General features: G+C 43.9%; 2 protein-coding genes and 1 pseudogene across 2 annotated transcripts; all 3 read left to right on the top strand.

Annotated features, from left to right (window-relative positions):
* The first annotated feature begins 4,647 nt into the window (after positions 1 to 4,647).
* Positions 4,648 to 5,229, top strand: LOC139184521 (interferon omega-1-like). The gene has a single exon (XM_070794460.1). It carries the CDS (start codon positions 4,648 to 4,650, stop codon positions 5,227 to 5,229), a length of 582 nt encoding a protein of 193 aa, XP_070650561.1.
* Positions 5,230 to 9,355: 4,126 nt separating this feature from the next.
* On the top strand, positions 9,356 to 9,925 carry LOC139184522 (interferon alpha-H-like). The gene has a single exon (XM_070794462.1). The coding sequence runs from the start codon at positions 9,356 to 9,358 to the stop codon at positions 9,923 to 9,925; it is 570 nt and encodes a 189-aa protein (XP_070650563.1).
* Positions 9,926 to 16,299: 6,374 nt separating this feature from the next.
* Positions 16,300 to 16,885, top strand: LOC139184519 (interferon omega-1-like; annotated as a pseudogene).
* Positions 16,886 to 20,864: the final 3,979 nt, after the last annotated feature.

Below are 20,864 nucleotides of genomic sequence, written 5' to 3' on the forward strand. Positions count from 1 at the left end.
GATTAATTATTTAAGGTAGCTACTGGGTCATAAGTTTCTCAAATATGGCTTTCCCTCAATTGAACTGAGATGAAAAAGAAGCAATTTTGAAAACTTTACAGATGTTTTGCTTCCAATGAAGCCAGGAACTTAAAGTTTTGTTTGGGCATAAGGAATATTTAGACTTGGTGTGAGTTTTAGACTTCTTTGTACATTTTAAAATATTTCCAACTACTTGAACGTTGCAGGAGAAATTAACCATTTATATTAAGTAAAATCATTTCCCTTTCCCCAGGGGCTCCTGTAAGTCTCAGTCTTGTCCTCAAGTCTTCCCAGTGGATGGTCCCAATATCTAGATTACTGTCCAGAATGTAGATGCCTTTCCCCTCTCCCGAAATTAGTCTTTTGCCTCAGAAACAGCCCGGAACCTGAAAACATGCCACAACATGCTCAGATTCCCAGCCATCAGTCGCAGCATAAACGGGCACCAGTGTAAACCACTCTGGCTAAAATCTTTTCCCAGGAAGGGCAGGATGGAAGCAGGGCAGGTGCACAAATCAAGTTCTGAGCGAAACCCCTGCAAAGCTCCCGTGGGCAGTCTGGCCCCAAAACGAAGGTTCCTCACTGCTCCTGGGACCCCACGCGCTTCCTGGGCCCCAGAAGCATCTAGCTCAGCTGGAGGCTCCTGCCTACAGGGACTCCCCAGTTCTCCCAGTGGATGTGGCGTTGGAGTTCGAGGCTCTGGACCTGGACAGGTCTACTGGGAGAGCAAGGCCAGTTGCTCTGTTACAGGGAGTTCTGTGGTGGCCTCCTGGTGCTGGGGAACAGGAAAGGCAGATTTGAGCATCTTGTTGAGCTGGAGCCGTGGGACTGAATTTCACTGAAGTGCTGATTTGGGGGGCTTCCTGGTCTCTCAGAGGGTGGCAGTGGTGATGATCACCATTCTCCAGGGCTGGAGAACATCACCCTCCATGTCATCAGGGAAGGGCTTGGCATCTGGTGAGCTTGGTGATGCTGCAGGTGTTGGGCTGTGCCAGCCTTTATCAAGCCGTTCCCAGCCCCTTTCCACAAATAAGATCTTTAAATACGTCAGAATTGTCACTTTCGGCACTTTTCCCAATTTTGTCTCCACTGAAAAACTTTTCCCTTCTATTCTGGGCATCAGAGAATGTCACAGCTTCAATGCTTCTTTTGTGTTATTACACTGGAAATGAAATATACTCATGGAAATGTCTCAATCCAAAAGGAGATATTTATCTATATAAGTCAACTCAGCTTGAAAGAAAAACCTGAGGCTCAATCTCTCTTCTTTAGTCTAAAAGAGAACTTAGAGGTGTGACTCCATAATCTATTGTGACAGTTTATAAATTGCACCAATTTTAAGATTGCCACATCTCTCTGCAATTCCTTTTTAATGGTCTAATACATAAGCTTTGATTCTTCAGTTATTTACAGGACTGTTGCTCCTGTGTTCAAGTGGTCTACAGATAATAGTGGCATAATAACGAACATGGGTTAATTCATAGAGTTCTCTTCATTCTCTCACCAAACTGTGCTGACCACATATGCATATGTGACAATGTGCTTGGCGATGTGGATTCCAGGAACGTCAGGAGGGTATGATGACTGCCCTCCTGGGAGCAGGGGAGAAGACTTTGGAGGCAGGACTAGGAGGAAGGAGGCAGCATGTGCTCAGAGCAGCTGAAGGCCAGTACTCAGAGCTGATGAAGAGGAGGGACTGGGAGCAGCAGGAAGCTCTACTCTCACACAATCTGGGGCTCCTGAGTGTAGCCGACACCAGACTTTCATTTCATCTTTTAAACATCAAGACAACTTTAGTAGCAGTCACAGAGGACATCCTTTAATTCAAATAATTCAAAGTTTGCAAATTAGCCTGAAAATGTGGAACTTAGTGAATGATAGCTGTCTTTCATATCAATATAGTCAATAGTAACCTCTTTACTCCACCCTCAGTCCAACCAAGAGAAGCTTTGAGCGCAAGTTCCTTAACACAGGCAAGGGTCTGCATGTTGAATCTCTAAGTGTTCATTCTAGGAGAGGGAATGCCCGCAGGACTATGAAGTGCCCAGGAGCCCAAGTTCCCTCCCTTTGGAGCAGGGCCTTGTACATAATGGAGAGAAATCCTACAGCACTTGAAGTTCTTTGCTGAGGAAGAGATTCTAGGAAAGTTGTCCACTCTCCTAGAATTTTGATGTTTTGTTCCTGGTCAGGGAACTAGATCCTACGGGCCACAACCAAGACTTCCCATGCCACAAGTAAAGATCCGATCTGAGGCAAGGAATACGGAAAAGCCAGCATGCCGCAACCAAGACCCGGCACAGCCAAATACATGCATAAAATAAATGCATTTAAAATTATTAAAAAGCCCAAAGAAACCCATCCCATCAATGTGATCATATCACAAGGTGAGATATTAGGGAGATTAGGGTTAGCAACCAATAAAATTCAGTTATCATTTTTAAGAACATAATTATTTTTTACCAAGATTAAGATCAGGATCTTTGGAATCATTTCATTCCCTTTCATTCGAGTCATTTCAAAGCAACTTCTCATTGCCCAGATGGATTTGTCAGAGATGCACAGCAAGGCTGGTCTCCTTGACCCTGTGATAGAGGGTTAGTGTTCTAGGAACTGGGGTTCTGATTGCTGTCTCCCATGAGCTGGTGTGTGACTTCTTCTTTTCCCCTTATACACACCACATATGGATTAAAGGAAAGAAAAATCAGGTGGCTGGTCTTACAAAGCTGAGGGGAGTCCATGGACTCAGGACTTGGCCCTCGTTGAGCTTCTCTCAGAAGCAGCCATGTCCCAGCCTTTCTGTGGTTCATATTGACCTGATCCTTCCCCTCTGCCTCAGCCTAGGCCCCAGCTATGCTGCACTGAAGTTTGCTAACTCAGAGTACATCACTGTGTCAGGGAAAGCCACTTCCTTTCTTTCATATTCATGACATTGAGACTTACCCTTGTTTTCTAGTTGCCCACAAAACAACTGTGGAATTTTACTTTCTAGTAAAATTGCAAAGAGAAGCAAAAAAATCTAACCTCTTGAAAGTGATGCAGCTCCTCAGGCTTTCTTTACTTCCCTTTCTTGTTCTCACCTCATCCTGAATTACAACCAGAGAAGGAGCAATGAGACGAATCTTGTCCAATAAGTCACTAAGTGAATATAAAAAGTTTAAATTAAAAATTACACTCAAGGAAAGAAGGCTATTTCTCCTGATCTAATAGACTGGGTCTCACTGCCCTGCTTTCTCAGAGGAGACAGAGACAGAGGAACAGAGATGCCAGGGGGAATCAACTGCCTGAACAAACAACTGTAACTCACTGGATTCGGTGACATACGCTTCCAATGAGAGACAACACCAGCACTGAATCTCCTTCCTCCAGCTCAGAAACTCTGAGCAGAACAAGTGTTGAACAGTTTAAGTAAAAGAGTTGAATAATAAAAACTATACTTGGCAAAGCAGATATTATTTATCTACTAAAAGCAAAATGACTGCAGTTGGAAATTCCTTCACCAACTTACACAAACACACTTTTGCTCTCAGCATCTGAGCACTGCTGATATTTTGGATATCTGGGGAAACGGATCAGGAGAAGAGGAGGTCACCACTGAGAACTAGGGTCCTTCACAGAAACACTCCAGGGGAGAGATGGGGTTCAGGAAGACAATTTATTTTCCCAAAAAATAAACAAGCCCTCCATAGAAGGAGAATTTAAGGCCACAGGTTGTGGTGAGCCTGTCCGCAGGGAGGGAGTCCAGCAGGTGAGAAAGGGACTCTGTCACTCCAGAGGACAGGGGGTGGCTCCATGTGATCTCTCCCTTGGGAGTGAGGTGCTGCTGGAAAATACAATTATCCTGGATGTAGAGAGTCCTCACCCATGTTCCCTAAGTAGAACCAGGATTCTGGCGGGGGTATTGGCCCAGTCTGTGGAGGACGACAGGTCTCCAGCAAGAAAATGGTGGAAAGAAAGGGTGATGTCTGTAATGGCCCTGATTTGTGGTTCCCTAAAACACAGCCACATGGACCTGCAGGAACGTGTTCTAGAAGGAAGAAAACCGTGGGGTAAACTCATGGACTGATAATAATCAGCCTCTTCTCAAAATCAAACTCTAAAGAAAACCCATCTTGTTTCAAAGAGCTCAAGTGCCACAGTGATCTGGTAAATCCCTAAATAAATACAGAAACCATAGGGCTGAGGGAGCCTGGCTTCCTAGGTAAAGTGAGAGGGGGAAATGGAGCCTAAGATGAGGGCTACAAATGTGTTCCTGGACAAGAGGAGAGGAACATTTATGCATGAGAGACAGGGAGCAATATGTGTGTAATTATAAATGTACTTCAATTCTAACATAACACGAAGACCTTCTCATTTGATGATAAATATCCATTTAGATGGGTACGTTTGAAGTTATTGGGAAATAGATAAAATTAAGAGTTTAGACTGATGACAATTTCTTTGACCATATTCAGAATAAATAAATGAAAATCAAAAAAGGAAGTAAAAGTGTATAGAAATGACTAGAAAATGAAAATTACCATGTTCCCTATTTAATGGCCTTGCTTATAAAGAGTGGCATCAGAGAACCTACCTCAAGGTTCCATCAGACGCTGCCTCAGCCAGCCCAGTGGCAGCCTCATCTTCCCCATGGCCTTCGTGCTCTCTCTACTGATGGCCCTGGTGCTGGTCAGCTACGGCTCGGGAGGATCCCTGGGCTGTGACCTGTCTCAGAACCACGTGCTGGTTGGCAGGCAGAACCTCAGGCTCCTGGACCAAATGAGGAGACTCTCCCCTCGCTTCTGTCTGCAGGACAGAAAAGACTTCGCTTTCCCCCAGGAAATGGTGGAGGGCGGCCAGCTCCAGGAGCCCCAGGCCATCTCTGTGCTCCACGAGATGCTCCAGCAGACCTTCAACCTCTTCCACACAGAGCGCTCCTCTGCTGCCTGGGACACCACCCTCCTGGAACAGCTCCGCACTGGACTCCATCAGCAGCTGGACGACCTGGACGCCTGCCTGGGGCAGGTGATGGGAGAGGAAGACTCTGCCCTGGGAAGGATGGGCCCCACACTGGCCGTGAAGAGGTACTTCCACGGAATCCATGTCTACCTGAAAGAGAAGGAATACAGCGACTGTGCCTGGGAAATCGTCAGACTAGAAATCATGAGATCCTTGTCTTCATCAACCAGCTTGCAAGAAAGGTTAAGAATGATGGATGGAGACCAGAATTAACCTTGACATGACTCACTGACTAAGATGCCACATCATCCTTGCACACTCAAGTGTAGTCATTTTGGAAGACTCTGGTTCTGCTTTAGCCACCAACCTTATTGAATTAGTTAGGTCAAATCATAGTAATACAGTATTCGTATGCAAGTAGATATACAAGTACTCAGCTGCAAGGGAATCAGTCTATAAGCAATGACTACTTTGATGTTATTTATTTATATTTTATTTATTTAATGTATTATTTTATCTCAATATTTTATATTTTCGTATAAAAGATGTATATGCTTACATTGCATTAAAATATAGAAAATATATTCCCCTTTCTCTGATTAAAATTGTAATTTGTTTTATTTATTAAATATTTATCAAGGTAAACTTCTTGAGGTTTTTTAATTTTGAAAATCTAAATACTTATTTTGTCTATATATACCTATCTCAAAACAGTAATTGTTCATTTTACACTGTGGTACAGTTCTATCACTTTCTAACAAATGTCTGTCAAAAGGTGGAATTCTTCAAGCTTTCTGGTGGCGCAGTTTCTAGGACTGTGAGTTTTCCCTCCAAGGAGCCTTGGTGGGGAACTAAGATCCTATAAGCAGTCGAAGGTGCCAAAAAGAAAACAGGTAGAAAGGAGATTATAAAATTGTAGAAAATGATTAATTTTGATGTCATAGGCATAACTAATCTATACCCACTCATTACAGAATGGTTGATAGACATATCTGAGGGAAACAGTCACCTCCTGCAGGAAAGCTGATGACATACGGTGTGGACTGGCTGCTCCTGACTCCTATTACTCTGCCTCCCACCTTGTCCTCAGTACTGCCTTACTGAGCAATTCACTCCCTTACACAATACCTTCACTGCCTCCAACACAGGAGCTCTGTTCTGTGCTGGTTTCTTCTAGCTGCATGGTGTATTAAGGGTGGAAGCCACAGGAAGAGAGCCCAAGTGAAAGGAGAGTTCTAGAAATTCCAAAACCTCTGAATCCCAGCTCTGCTATTTACCAACAGTGTGACCCTGAAAAATCTCACAAACACAACAGGTTAGTTTCCTCATCTTTAATATGGGGACAGTAAGAGTAGTTTTCACAGGCTTACAGTTTGGATTCACTGAGTCCATATCACACAAGAGGCATCAAGCGCTCCTCGTAGAAATCATCAGGACAGTGAGAATCACGGAGTGGCTGCCCTCAGGGAGGAGACAGGACAGCCGCCCTGAGCCAGCGACTGGAGGGCAGCCCTGGAAAGGTGCTGGCCCCTGACAAAGGTATTTTCTTTCAACTTCAGTGGTTTCATAGTGTTTTCAGTGTGAGAACTTTCCTTTGCTGCATGCTGAAGAGAATTCTGATTTCTGGGTTTCATATCTCTAAAAAGCACTCCTATGAGTTCGTAACTATGGAACGAGGTTCGTGACATTGTACAGGAGACAGGGATCAAGACCATCCCCATGGAAAAGAAATGCAAAAAAGCAAAATGGCTGTCTGGGGAGGCCTTACAAATAGCTATGAAAACAAGAGAAGCAAAAAGCAAAGGAGAAAAGGAAAGATATAAGCATCTGAATGCAGAGTTCCAAAGAATAGCAAGAAGAGATAAGAAAGCCTTCCTCAGTGATCAATGCAAAGAAATAGAGGAAAACAACAGAATGGGAAAGACTAGAGATCTCTTCAAGAAAATTAGAGATACCAAAGGAACATTTCATGCAAAGATGGGCTCAGTAAAGGACAGAAATGGTATGGACCTAACAGAAGCAGAAGATATTAAGAAGAGGTGGCAAGAATACACAGAAGAACTGTACAAAAAAGATCTTCACGACCTGAATAATCACGATGGTGTCATCACTGACCTAGAGCCAGACATCCTGGAATGTGAAGTCAAGTGGGCCTCAGAAAGCATCACTACGAACAAAGGTAGTGGAGGTGATGAAATTCCAGTTGAGCTCTTTCAAATCCTGAAAGATGATGCTGTGAAAGTGCTGCACTCAATATGCCAGCACATTTGGAAAACTCAGCAGTGGCCACCGGACTGGAAAAGCTCAGATTTCATTCCAATCCCAAAGAAAGGCAATGCCAACGAAAGCTCAAACTACCGCACAATTGCACTCATGTCACAGGCTAGTAAAGTAATGCTCAAAATTCTCCAAACCAGGATTCAGCAATATGTGAACCATGAACTTCCTGATGTTCAAGCTGGTTTTAGAAAAGGCAGAGGAACCAGAGATCAAATTGCCAACATCCGCTGGATCATGGGGAAAGCAATAGAGTTCCAGAAAAACATCTATTTCTGCTTTACTGACTATGCCAAAGCCTCTGACTGTGTGGATCACAATAAACTGTGGGAAATTCTGAAAGAGATGGGAATACTAGACCACCTGATCTGCCTCTTGAGAAATCTGTATGCAGGTCAGGAAGCAACAGTTAGAACTGGACATGGAACAACAGACTGGTTACAAATAGGAAAAGGAGTACGTCAAGGCTGTATATTGTCACCCTGTTTATTTAACTTATATGCAGAGTATATCATGAGAAACGCTGGGCTGGAAGAAGCACAAGCTGGAATCAAGATTGCAGGGAGAGATATCAATAACCTCAGATATGCAGATGACACCACCCTTATGGCAGAAAGTGAAGAGGAACTAAAGAGCCTCTTGATGAAAGTGAAAGAGGAGAGTGAAAAAGTTGGCTTAAAGCTCAACATTCAGAAAACGAAGATCATGTCATCTGGTCCCATCACTTGATGGGAAATAGATGGGGAAACAGTGGAAACAGTGTCAGACTTTATTTTTTGGGCTCCAAAATCACTGCAGATGGGGATTGCAGCCATGAAATTAAAAGATGCTTACTCTTGGAAGGAAAGTAATGACCAACCTAGATAGCATATTCAAAAGCAGAGACATTACTTTGCCAACAAAGGTCCATCTAGTCAAGGCTATGGTTTTTCCAGTGGTCCTGTATGGATGTGAAAGTTGGACTGTGAAGAAAGCTGAGCATTGAAGAATTGATGCTTTTGAGCTGTGGTGTTGGAGAAGACTCTTGAGAGTCCCTTGGACTGCAAGGAGATCCAACCAGTCCATACTAAAGGAGATCAGTCCCGAGTGTTCTTTGGAAGGACTGATGCTAAAGCTGAAACTCTAATACTTTGGCCACCTCATGTGAAGAGTTGTCTCATTGAAAAAGACTCTGATCCTGGGAGGGATTGGAGGCAGGAGAAAAAGGGGATGACAGAGGATGAGATGGCTGGATGGCATCACCAACTCGATGGACAAGAGTTTGGATGAACTCCAGGAGTTGGTTATGGACATGGAGGCCTTGCATGTTGCAATTCATGGGGTCACTAAGAGTCAAACATGACTGAGCAACTGAACTGAACTGAATGGAGAAACAGACATAGAGAATAAACTGATGGACATGGGGAGAGGGGACAGGGTGAGATGTATGGAGAGAGTAACATGGAAACCTACATTACCATATGTAAATTAGATAGACAAGAGGAATTTGCTGAATGGCTCAGGAAACTCAAACAGGGGCTCTGTATCAACCTAGAGGGGTGGGATGGGGAGGAAGAAGGGAGGGAGTTTCAAAGGGAGGGGATATATGTATACCTATGACTGATTAATGTTGAGGTTTGATAGGACACAACAAAATTCTGTAAAGCAATTATCCTCAATAAAATAATAAATTTTAAAAAATCGGTAGCTTTCACATTTAAGTTATAGCTTAAAATTTTATGTGATTCTCAACTCTACATTGAATACAAAAGTAATGTTTACACTTCCTTTTTCTATGCACAGAGAAAAGCTATCCATAGAGTACATAAAAACATAACCAGTATATCTGTGCTATCAAAATTTCACAATCAGGGCACCTAAAATATATCTAAAAAGGCTCTGTGGTCAGAAGAAAGAAGAGCAACATGAAAAAAAAAATGATTGAGAAATGCTGCCTTAACCCATTTGGAGAGTGTAAAATGAAAAGCAAAAACAAAAGTAGAAAGCAAGAGGGAACTTTGAGAAAATGGAAACCATGGGCTCCTACTTAAGACACAGGCCTGAAGAAAGGTCTTCAGAGAACAAAGAGCAAGTTCACAGAGTCACACACCGCCCCAGGCCAGAAGCATCTGCAAGACCCCCGATGGCCCCAGCCTGGTCCTTCCTCCTGGCCCTGCTGCTGCTCAGCTGCAATGCCATCTGCTCTCTGGGTTGCCACCTGCCTCACACCCACAGCCTGGCCAACAGGAGGGTCCTGATGCTCCTGCGACAACTGAGGAGGGTCTCCCCTTCCTCCTGCCTGCAGGACAGAAATGACTTCGCATTCCCCCAGGAGGCGCTGCATGGCAGCCAGTTGCAGAAGGCTCAGGCCATCTCTGTGCTCCACGAGGTGACCCAGCACACCTTCCAGCTCTTCAGCACAGAGGGCTCTGATGCCACGTGGGACGAGAGCCTCCTGGACAAGCTCCGCACTGCACTAGATCAGCAGCTCACTGACCTGCAAGCCTGTCTGAGGCAGGAGGAGGGGCTGCGAGGGGCTCCCCTGCTCAACGAGGACTCCAGCCTGGCTGTGAGGAAATACTTCCACAGACTCACTCTCTATCTGCAAGAGAAGAGACACAGACCTTGTGCCTGGGAGGTTGTTAGAGCAGAAGTCATGAGAGCCTTCTCTTCCTCAACAAACTTGCAGGAGAGATTCAGGAGAAAGGACTGACACACACCTGGTTCAACACGGAAATGATTCTCACGGACTAACAGACCACACTTCCTCCTGTGCTGCCATGTGGAAGACTCTCATTTCTGCTGTCATCATGGCCTGAATTGATTCAATTTGTCGAATATTTCCTGGAATATTAAGTGACATTATGACTCTATAGGCACTTGGTCGTTACAGATGCTGAAGCTGATCTATCTACTTATTCACTACCTGGACCATTATTTATCTATTTTAGTATTTATTTATCTATTTATAAATATTTAAATGATCTTGTTGATATAATATTATGTATGTGTATTTATGGGAAAATGTATATTTTGTATTTAGTTAATTTGTGATTTTTTTTCACTCATTAAATTCTTACTGTAAAAATCTTACTTTGTTTTTTCCCTAAAACACCAAGCCTGAATGGCTGCTTATTTAAAAAAATGCATTTTGTAAATCCTTGTCCCTTCTTTAGGATTTGGATGTTAGAAGTAAAAAATCACAAGCTCTACCTATGTTTTTTGTTGCTCTGAAGACCTTGAAGTGAACATAACTACTCCAATACGTTTTGTAACTCAGATTTTTTCAAAAGAAAAGTAACCTAAAAGCAATGATCCAAAAAATCCATGCTTCAGGATATGATGAGGGCTTGGGAACAGCTTTCTGCCTATTGTTGGTTGTCGAAGTTGTTTCCCTGGAAAGTGGTAGAGATGCTTGAAGAGATGGTGGTCAGTTGGTGAGAGGTCAGGTGAATATCTTACCTTTACACTCAAAAACCACAATCATTCACTTCCTCCCGGTGTAGGAATCCCCAGCATGTTCTCCTCATTCACTCTGCATGAAGGTGTCCTCTTCATTCATATAGCTGTTTCATTCTCCATTATGGTTTCTGGTTGTCATTTTCCTTTAAGACTGCAAAGCCACCAACTGAAAGCAGAACCTGAGTGAAACTTCTAGATTTGTCAGGCACTCCCCTATGAGATCACCTGCTCTGCCTGCCAAGCACTGCAGGTCCAGACTGCCCCGCCTCAAAGAGAAACACAGTAAATAGAGGGAACCCCGCACCACAGTGAACAATGGTGGAGACTCCAGGTGCTCCTCTGTGCCTCCACCTGGCTCTTCCACGTGCTGATTGCACTAGGAGGAGCTTGCCTGGGTCAGGAGTCTCACTTGCTCAAAAAGCCCAAAGCGCAGCAAACTTGGAGTTGAAAGTCAGCGCAGTTTGAGAACTCTCAAGGAGAACAGAGAAGTATAAAGTGTTCCCTGGAAAGCGGCAGGTCCTCAGGACATGGAACCACACAGATGAGCTGCACTGGGGCAAGACGGCCACTCCTGTCACAGCTCCAGACACGTTTCCTCCTTAGGACCCAGCAAGGGATCTCAGAGCAGAGCAAGATGTACCTGGGGACAATGCAGTCCACAAAGTTCTTAAATTCCTCCATAATGTCTTTGCATCTTTGAGAGACAAAGTCAAACGAGCTTGAATAAAAGAGTCACAGGCAGGCCTTTAGAACATTCATTACCAGTGGGACAGAGCCATCCCCCCAGGACATATGTCAGTAATGTGCAGACTGGGAGATCGCAATTTCTCAGTGTAACAAAGATCTTTGTGGAAATTCGTGTATTTAATGTAGGCAATTTTGAAGGAGGACATTGATAGATCAATCATCTTTCTCTTCTTCCCAGTTGGGACACATAGCACATATAGCTACATGTAAAGTCAGAGGGGCAATTTTTATATAATTTAATTTATTTATTCATTTTTCACTGTACTGGGTCTTCATAGCTGCATGAACTTTTGCCCAAAGCTGGGCTTCCCTCTAGTGGTGGTGCATAGGCTTCTCTGCTGTAGCTTCTCTCATTGAGGAGCTTCGGCTCTAGGGCACTCGGGCTTCAGTCCTGGCGGTCCCGGGGTCTAGGCACAGGCTCAATGGCTGTGGTGCACGGGCTTCACAGCCTCTAGACCACGTGTAGTCCTATGTGTCACCTGCCTTGGCAGGCAGATTCCTTACCACTGAGCCACCAGGGGAGCTCCTCGGAGGACATTTAAAGTACATTGAGAGCTGTAGAAAGCTTCTTGAGGATTAGGGTCCTAAAACAAGTAAAAAACATTCCTTTATTACTGGTAAAAGTATAATTTTATTAACAAATTATTTTCTAAATAACTTTTCAATGTCAATTCTATACTATTACTTAATGATATTTAATAAGTTGATCTAGAAATTAAAAAAAAGATAACTACATAAGGCATTGAGGCTTACTTCACAATTCAAGCCAGTCTCTCCCTGCTAAGGAGAAAAATCTTCACTGCTTCTGTCTAGGAAGCACATATGTTTTTCCCTTTTGTCACAAACAGGCCTCCTCAACAGCCACGTCCTGAGCAGAAGCTGGAAAACAAGGAGCAGAGGTTCTTCACTGGACTCGACACCAGGATGACCCAGCTGGACTGGAGGTGAGCAATGCAGGTATCCTCCTTTAGAATGAGAACAGCAGGCTGTGGGAGTTCATTTTTTCAGGAGGACTTGCTGAGGACTACAGGCTGGAGGTCAGCCTCTCTTCTGCTCTAAGGGACTGCTCCACGGATGTTGGGGAGGTCAGTATGCATGTGATTGTGGTGAAGGGATGACGTGCAGATAAGCTCACATCTTGGGAGAATGTGGCTGAGAATCAGGAGGAACAGATGTCTCTCTGAAGGATTTTAGAGCTTTTCTACCCATGAGAAGGTGCAAAATTGGGTTCATAAATTTCCTCTGGAAATTATCTAACTCTCTGCTGACCTGCTGTGTCAGTTTTCCCAGAGCACAGAGTGCCTCGTTCCTGATCTCCATCCTGAACTCCTATCAGGGTGTGTTGGAGGTCAGGACTGCAGTGAGTAGTGACTTCATTCTGCAGAACCTGCTGAGGAAAGATGTTTTCATTGTCATCCTGAAGGAGCAACGTCAGAGCTCATGTGGCGAGAAACTGTTGGATGCTTTTTCTTTGTACTTAAACTCACAAGAAAGGTCAAGAGTTTAAAATATATAGAAAAGAGGGCTCACTTCTCATAGGGATAATAAAGTTATTTCACTATATTTCATTGAAGAAACCACTCATAAAAGCTTAGACTTCCTTCTGCGTGGCTTGTGTGATTGGACTTCCCCAACCAGGGATCCAGGGACTGAAATCAGGTCACAGCAGTGAAAGTGCTGGATCCTAACCACTAGCCAATGAGCAAACACCTGCTTTATTTTTAAACTGGCAGAACAATCTATTCCCTTCTAACTGCTTAATAGTGATTTCGCTATTTAAATTAAATCTTAGTTCTGCTGACTTTAGACCACATCCTGTGGCCCTACAAAACAATAGATAGTGGCATTTGAAATGGATAGCATATTGAAAAGCAGAGACATTACTTTGCCAACAAAGGTCTGTCTAGTCAAGGCTATGGTTTTTCCAGTGGTCCTGTATGGATGTGAAAGTTGGACTGTGAAGAAAGCTGAGCACTGAAGAATTGATGCTTTTGAACTGTGGTGTTGGAGAAGACTCTTGAGAGTCCCTTGGACTGCAAGGAGATCCAACCAGTCCATTCTGAAGGAGATCAGCCCTGGAATTTCTTTGGAAGGAATGATGCTAAAGCTGAAACTCCAGTACTCTGGGCACCTCATGCGAAGAGTTGACTCATTGGAAAAGACTCTGATGCTGGGAGGGATTGGGGACAGGAGGAGAAGGGGACGACAGAGGATGAGATGGCTGGATGGCATCAGCGACTTGATGGACCTGAGTTTGAGTGAACTCCGGGAGTTGGTGATGGACAGGGAGGCCTGGCGTGCTGTGATTCATGGGGTCACAAAGAGTCGGACACGACTGAGCGAATGAACTGAACTGAACTAAACTGAACTGAAGGGGTCTTTGTCATCTCATTCTCCTCCTCACTTACTTCATTGGTTCCTTAATGTCATGTTGATTTTCACCCTTTCCTTTTATTTTTTTAATGGGATCCTTCAGACAAATCAAAGCCCCCAAGGTTTGCCCTTGAATCTTTGCTACTATTGGAATAGTTCATTTGTCCAGATTTATACTTTTCTCCAGGATTATAAGTACGTGTGACCTAAGAGTTAATGAGAGGATTCAGTTAAAATTCTAAAGAACTTGGAAAGTGGCTAGTCCATTAGTAGCAAGCAATAAAATTCAGTGATTATTTTAATATCATAATTACTATTTCCCTGATTAAGATCAGGGTCTTTTGGAATCATTTAATTCCACTTTCTTTTAGCTTTTCTCAAAGCATCTTCTCATTGCCTGGGCGGATTTGTTACCTAGGCAGATGCTCAGGAAGGTTGGGCTCCAAGACACTGCCAAAGAGGATTCGTGTTCTAGCAATTGGCATTCTAATTGTTCACCTCTTGTTAGGTGGTGGGTTTGACTTCTTCCTTCTCTCCTGAAACTAATCCTACATGGATTAATTGAAAGGAAACTGAGATAGCTGATCTTCCAAAGCAAAGGGCAGTCAACTGACCCAGGATTGGGCCTTCCTTGAGCTTCTGTCGGAAGCAGCCATGCCCCAAGCTCCGTGTTGTTCGTACTGGCCTCATGCTTCCCCTCTGCCACAGCCTCGTCCCCAGCTGTGCTGTATTGAATTTGCTAACTCAGAATGAGTCATTCCATCAGGGGAAACCACTTCCCTTCTTTCAGACATTCAGAATACATTAGTTTTCTCTTTGCCCACAAAACAACTGTGGACTTTTACTTTCCAGGGAAGTGTCAAAGGGAAATAACAACAACAACAAAAATTAAAGTTTTGAAATGATAGAGCTACAGCCCCTCTGCCTTTCTTTGCTTTATTGTTCTTACCTCAACGTGAATTAGAACCAGAGCAGAAGCAGCAAGACAAATCCTGACCAACAAGTCACTAAAAGAATGTAGAAACTTTAAGTAAAAAATTACACTCAAGTAAAGGAAAGAAGGCTATTTCTCCCTGAACGAGTACCTGGCTCTCACAATCCTAAATTCTCAGAGGGAGAAAGAAACAGAGGAACAGAGATGCCCAGTGGAATCAACTGCCTGAATGAACAACTGTAACTCACTAGATTCTGTGACATAAGCTTCCAGTGAGAGACTACACCATCACTGAATCTCCTTCTTCCATCTCAGAAACGCTGAGCAGAACAAGTCTTGAACAGTTTAAGTAAAAGGATTGAATAATAAAACTATACTTGGCAAAGCAGATAATATTTGTCTACTAAAAGCAAAATAATTGCAGTTGGAAATTCCTTTACCAACTTGCACAAATACATCTTTGCTCTCAGTATCTGAGCACTGCTGACACTTTGGACATCTGGGGACATGGGTCAGGAGAAGAGGAGGTCACCACTGAGAACTAGGGTTCTTCACACAAACACTGCAGGAGAGAGGACGGGGGTTTAGGAAGATGATTTATTCTCCCAACAAATAAGCCCTCCACAGAAAGGAGATTTTCGAGTCCACAGGATGTGGTGAGCCTCTCCTCAAAAAGGAAGTCCAGAAGGGGAGGAAGGGACTCTGTCACTCTAGAGGACAAGGGGTGGCTCCATGTGATCTCTCCCTTGTGAGTGAGGTGCTGCTGGGAAAATACAATTATCCTGGATTGAGAGTCTCCTCTCCAATGTTCTCTAAGAACCAGGATTCTGGTGGGGGTATTGGCCCAGTCTGTGGAGGACAACAAGTCTCCAGTAAGAAAATGGTGGGAAAAAATGATGATATCTGTAACAGTCCTGACCTCAGGTTCCCTGAAGCACAACCAAATGGACTTGCAGGAATGGGTTCCAGAAGGAACAGAAACAGGGGAGGAGTTCATGGAGTCATAATAATCAGCCTCTTCTCTAAATCAAACACTCAAGAAAACTCAGCATTTGTTTTGAAGAACTTAATTGACAGAGTGATCTGGTAAATGCCTAAATAAATACGGAAACCACAGAGCTGAGGGAGCCTCTATTCCCATGTAAAGTAAGAGGGGAAAAAGGGGCCTAATATCAGGGCTCCTGATGTGTTCACGGATAAGAGGAGAGCAACATTTATGCATGAGAGACAAAGAGCAATAATGTATATAATTACAAATGTCCATTAATTCTGACTTCAGACAAAGACCTTTCTCATTTGATTGATAAATATCCATTTAGATGGGTACATTTGAAGTTATCAGGAAGTAGGAAAAATTAATAGTTTAGATTGGTGACATTTTCTTCGATCATACTGTGAATACATAAATGAAAATCAAAAAAGGAAGTAAAAGTGCACAGAAATGACTAGAAAATGAAAACTATCATGTTCCCTGTTTAATGGCCTTGCTAGAAAGCATGGCATCAGAGAACCTACCTCAAGGTTCCACCAGACGCCGTCCCAGCCAGCCCAGCAGCAGCCTCATCTTCCCCATGGCCTTCGTGCTCTCTCTACTGATGGCCCTGGTGCTGGTCAGCTACGGCCTGGGAGGATCCTGGGCTGTGACCTGTCTCCGAACCACACGCTGGTTGGCAGGAAGAACCTCAGGCTCCTGGACCAAATGAGGAGACTCTCCTCTTGCTTCTGTCTCCAGGACAGAAAAGACTTCGCTTTCCCCCAGGAGATGGTGGAGGGCGGCCAGCTCCATGAGGCCCAGGCCATCTCTGTGCTCCATGAGATGCTCCAGCAGACTTTCAACCTTTTCCACACAGAGCGCTCCTCTGCTGCCTGGTACACCACCCTCCTGGAGCAGCTCCACACTGGACTCCATCAGCAGCTGGACGACCTGGACGCCTGCCTGGGGCAGGTGATGGGAGAGGAAGACTCTGCCCTGGGAAGGAGAGGCCCCACACTGGCCGTGAAGAGGTACTTCCAGGGCATCCATATCTACCTGCAAGAGAAGGAATACAGCGACTGCACCTGGGAAATTGTCAGAGTGGAGATGATGAGATCCTTCTCTTCATCAGCCAGCTTGCGAGAAAGGTTAAGATGATGGATGGAGACCTGAACTCACCTTGATATGACTCTTACTGACTAAGATGCTACATCTCCCTTGTAGGCTCACCTGCAGCCATTTAAGAGACTGTGAATTCTGCTTTAGCCACAATATTTATTGAATTAAATAAGTAAATCCTTTTTCAGTAGTAATAAGCAAGTAGGTATAAAATTATTCAGCTGCACAGGAATCAGTGCATAGCGATGACTGCCCTGATGTTATTCATGTTTCTTATGTACATATTTTCATTTATTATTTTATCTCATCATATTTATATTTTCATATAAAATTTTTGTTTACATTTTAATAAAATTTAGAAAATGTGTTCATTTCCTTAAGCTTCTAATTTGTTTTTATTAAATTCTTATGAAGGTAAACTTGTTTCTTCATTCTGAAGACCTAAATCTTTATTTTGTCTACATAAACCTATTGTGGAATAGCATTTGCCCTTGTATACTATGGAATGGCTCTATTACTTCTCAGGACTTGATTGTCAAAAGGTGGAATTCCTGGAATTCCCTGGCAGTCCAGTGGTTTGGACTCCACGCTTCCAGTATAGGAAGCGCAGGTGCCATGGATATCTGCTCAGGGAACTACGATTCTGCAGGCTACGGAGGGCAGCCCTCCATTCCACCCCTCCAAAAAAAAAAAGGTATAAAGGAGTTCTGAAACTGTGGTAAATGAGTTAGTCCTGGAGTCACAGATAAACTAATTTATACCCAGTCAGCAAAGAACTGTTGGTGTCAGTATCTGGGGGGAAGACTCATCTCCTCCAGAAAAGTTGCCAACATGTGGTGCTGAGTGGCTGATCCCGACACCTGTTACTCTTCCTCCCACCTTCCCCTCAGTCCTGCTTTACTGAACAATCTACTCCCTTACACAATCTCCTCACTGCCTCCCACACAGGAGCTCTGTTCTGGGGTGGTTTCTGGTTCAAAGTTTCTCTGAGTGGAAATCACTGGAAGAGAGCGCAAGTGAAAGGAGAGTTCTAGAAATTTCAAAGCCTTTGAATTGCAGCTCTGCTATTTAACAGCAGTGTGACCCTGCAAAATATCACAAACACTAAGGAGAAGGAAATGGCAACCCACTCCAGTATCCTTTCTTGAAAATCCCATGGACAGAGGAGCCTGGTGGGCGACAGTCCATGTGTCACAAGAGTCGGACACGACTGAACCAACTTAGCATGCACGCAGGCACGCATGCTGTCTTGATCCTCTTCTTTAATATGGGGAAAATAAGAGTAGTTTTTCATAGGACTACTGTTAGGATCAATGAGCCCATACTACAAGAAGCATAAAAGAGTGCCTGGCAGTAATGATCAGGACAGTGAGTCCCAGAGTAGCTGCCCACAGGGAGCAGACGGGACAGCTGGCCTGAGGCAGTGACTGGAAGGTAACACGGGAAAGATGCTAGGTCCTTGGTAAAAATATTTAACTTGGGTGCTAATTTCACAGTTTAGTTTGTGAACTCTTCTGTGCTCAATGCTGAAGACAGTTCCAATTTCAGTATCTCAGACTTCTAGAAGCATTCTTAGGAGTTCATAGAAATTCTTTGAGAAAGAAGGATTAGTAGAAAATGCTTTGATCTACTATAAAAATGAATAATAGGGAAATCATAGAAATCTCATAGGACTGCAGAAAATCACACACATTACTCATTAATAATGTTTCTTGTTCTTTAGTATGAGTACTACTCTACTACTTCTTGAAGACATTTCTAAAATTACCTTCTCAACTCGCTGTTGGGTTTCAGTCTTTCAGCAGCAAAGCAGAGGCGAGAAGAAAAGAGCAAGGGCCATGCAGGGTGAGGCTCTGCTCTCCAGCCCTGGGCTGTCCTGGGTTTGATCCTAGTTGTTTTCCGTGAAGACTTCAGTCCCTAAGTGCCGGCAGTGTCACCTCCTAGAGTCGGTCCTTCTCAGAAATCAGTGCCTTTGAGGAGAGACTGCTACAAGTGTATGCAGGTGTCTTATACCCAAGCGAGAGTCTTTCTCTGAACACGGGGCCATGAAGTCAATTTTATTGATCAAAACACATAAACCTTAAACATGCATACTGCCAACTGTCCATGACAACAATGGCTACACTAATCCATATTCAAGACCATATAAGCACTTATACATTCTCACTCACTGACCAAAACAGGATCTTATCATCCTTTTTAGTTTTTGCCAATCTGACTGGTGACACATAGCATCTAGCAGCAACCATTAGTTTTCCTTTTCCTAATTGATGGCGGTTGTTATCAGTCATACTCCAGTCAGGAAAACAGAAAATTCCTTCCAGCCTTCTAGTCCACCCTTGGAACTGGTATGGGAAAGGAAAACAATCCGCAGGCAAAGGAGAAATGTACTGGAAGGAACTAGAGCCCCAGCATCACAGAGTAGAGTTGAGAAGAGCTGTGGAGCTGAGACATTGGTTCTAAGACCGCTGCACTAGGATAGAGGACGGCCTTTCCCCATCACATCCACTGCAAGCGCGGCTTCCCTGTGAATCTGATCCACACAGACGCACCCACTGCTCCTGCACTGTCACTTTACTCACGTAAAGAAGGTCATCATTCATTTTCAGTCAAACTCCGTGATCTCCAGCTAGAAGACACACAGATTGCAAGGTCCTCAACCAGATCCCAGGCTCCACACTCACACTGCACTCCTGCCATCTGGCCGGTATCCAGTCTGAGTTTCATTTGTGACAAAGACACTTGTGGTTTTCCTGTGTTCAGGGCCCAGAACTGTCTTCTGTTCAAACCAATGAACTAGGTCATGACTTGCTCTAGTTTTCAGGCCTTTAAAAATCTATCTTGATGATGATGTCTTCCAAAGACACATGCTGGAATCATATGCCCAACTGCCTATTTCACAGTTGGTGTCTACTGAGCACACATTATGCTGAAATCAAAAGCATTTTAATTGTAATTTTTTAAACAACTTATCCATATGAGAAGACATTTTGAAAAGTTAATGAAACTCTCCCATGACAAACTGACTAAAAAAAATGCTTAATATGACCTTTGGTTAAAAGAAATGAGAGGAAAAAAGGATTTTGTAAACTGAGATGAGTTATTCAAAGTAGTTACTGGGTCACAAGTTTGTCAAATATGGCTTTCAATCAGATGAAGAGAGATATACAAAGAAGTAATATTGAAAACATTACTGATGATTTTGCTTCCATTAAAGCCAGGAACTTAAAGTACTGTTGTGGCGTAAGGAAAATATTTGAATTTGATGTGCGTTGAAGACTTATACATTTTAAAACATCTTCCAACCAATTAACATTACAGGAGAAATTAACCATTTAATGTTAAATGAAATAATTTTCCCTGTACCAAGGAGCTTCATTTCAAGTCTCAGTTTTGTCCCCAAGTCTTCCCACTGGAGGGTCCCAATATCTAGTAGATTCCTGTCCAGATTGTAGATACCTTTCCCCTTTCCCTGAATTACTCCTTTTCCCCATATACAAGGGCTTCCCTTGTGGCTCAGCTGGTAAAGATCTGCCCGCAATGAGGGAGACCTGGGTTCAATCCCTGAGTTGGGAAGATCTCCTGGAGAAGGGAAAGGCTACCCACTTCAGTGTTCTGGCCTGGAGAATTCCATGGACTGTATAGTCCATGGGGTCGCAAAGAGTCAGACAGACTGAACGACTTTCACTCACTCCACAACAATTCTGAATCCGAAAACATACCACAACATGCTGTGATTTCCAGTCGTCAATCGCGGCATAAAAGGGCATCGGTGGAACCGCTCTGGCTAAAATCTTCTCCCAGGAAGGGGAGGATGGACGCAATGGTAGCTTACCTAGAATTTGGAGGTGCAGAAATCAAAGGCTCTGAGCGACGCGGCGCAAAGCTCGCCTGGGCAGTGGGGCCCGAAAAGGAAGTTTCCTCTCTGTTCTCGCGGCCCCAAGCTCTCCCTGGGCCCCCGCGGCGCCTCGCTCCTGTCGCGGCTCCTGCCCACGGCGACCCGCTTGTTGTCCCCGTGGATCTGAAGCCCCAGCCGGCAGCGCT

The sequence above is a fragment of the Bos indicus genome, chromosome 8 (assembly GCF_029378745.1).
Source record: "Bos indicus isolate NIAB-ARS_2022 breed Sahiwal x Tharparkar chromosome 8, NIAB-ARS_B.indTharparkar_mat_pri_1.0, whole genome shotgun sequence".
Classification (NCBI taxonomy): domain Eukaryota; kingdom Metazoa; phylum Chordata; class Mammalia; order Artiodactyla; family Bovidae; genus Bos; species Bos indicus.

Excerpts from the sequence above, each read along its gene's own strand:
- LOC139184521 (XM_070794460.1), top strand. The coding sequence starts at position 4,648 with ATGGCCTTCGTGCTCTCTCTACTGATGGCCCTGGTGCTGGTCAGCTAC.
- LOC139184522 (XM_070794462.1), top strand. The coding sequence starts at position 9,356 with ATGGCCCCAGCCTGGTCCTTCCTCCTGGCCCTGCTGCTGCTCAGCTGC.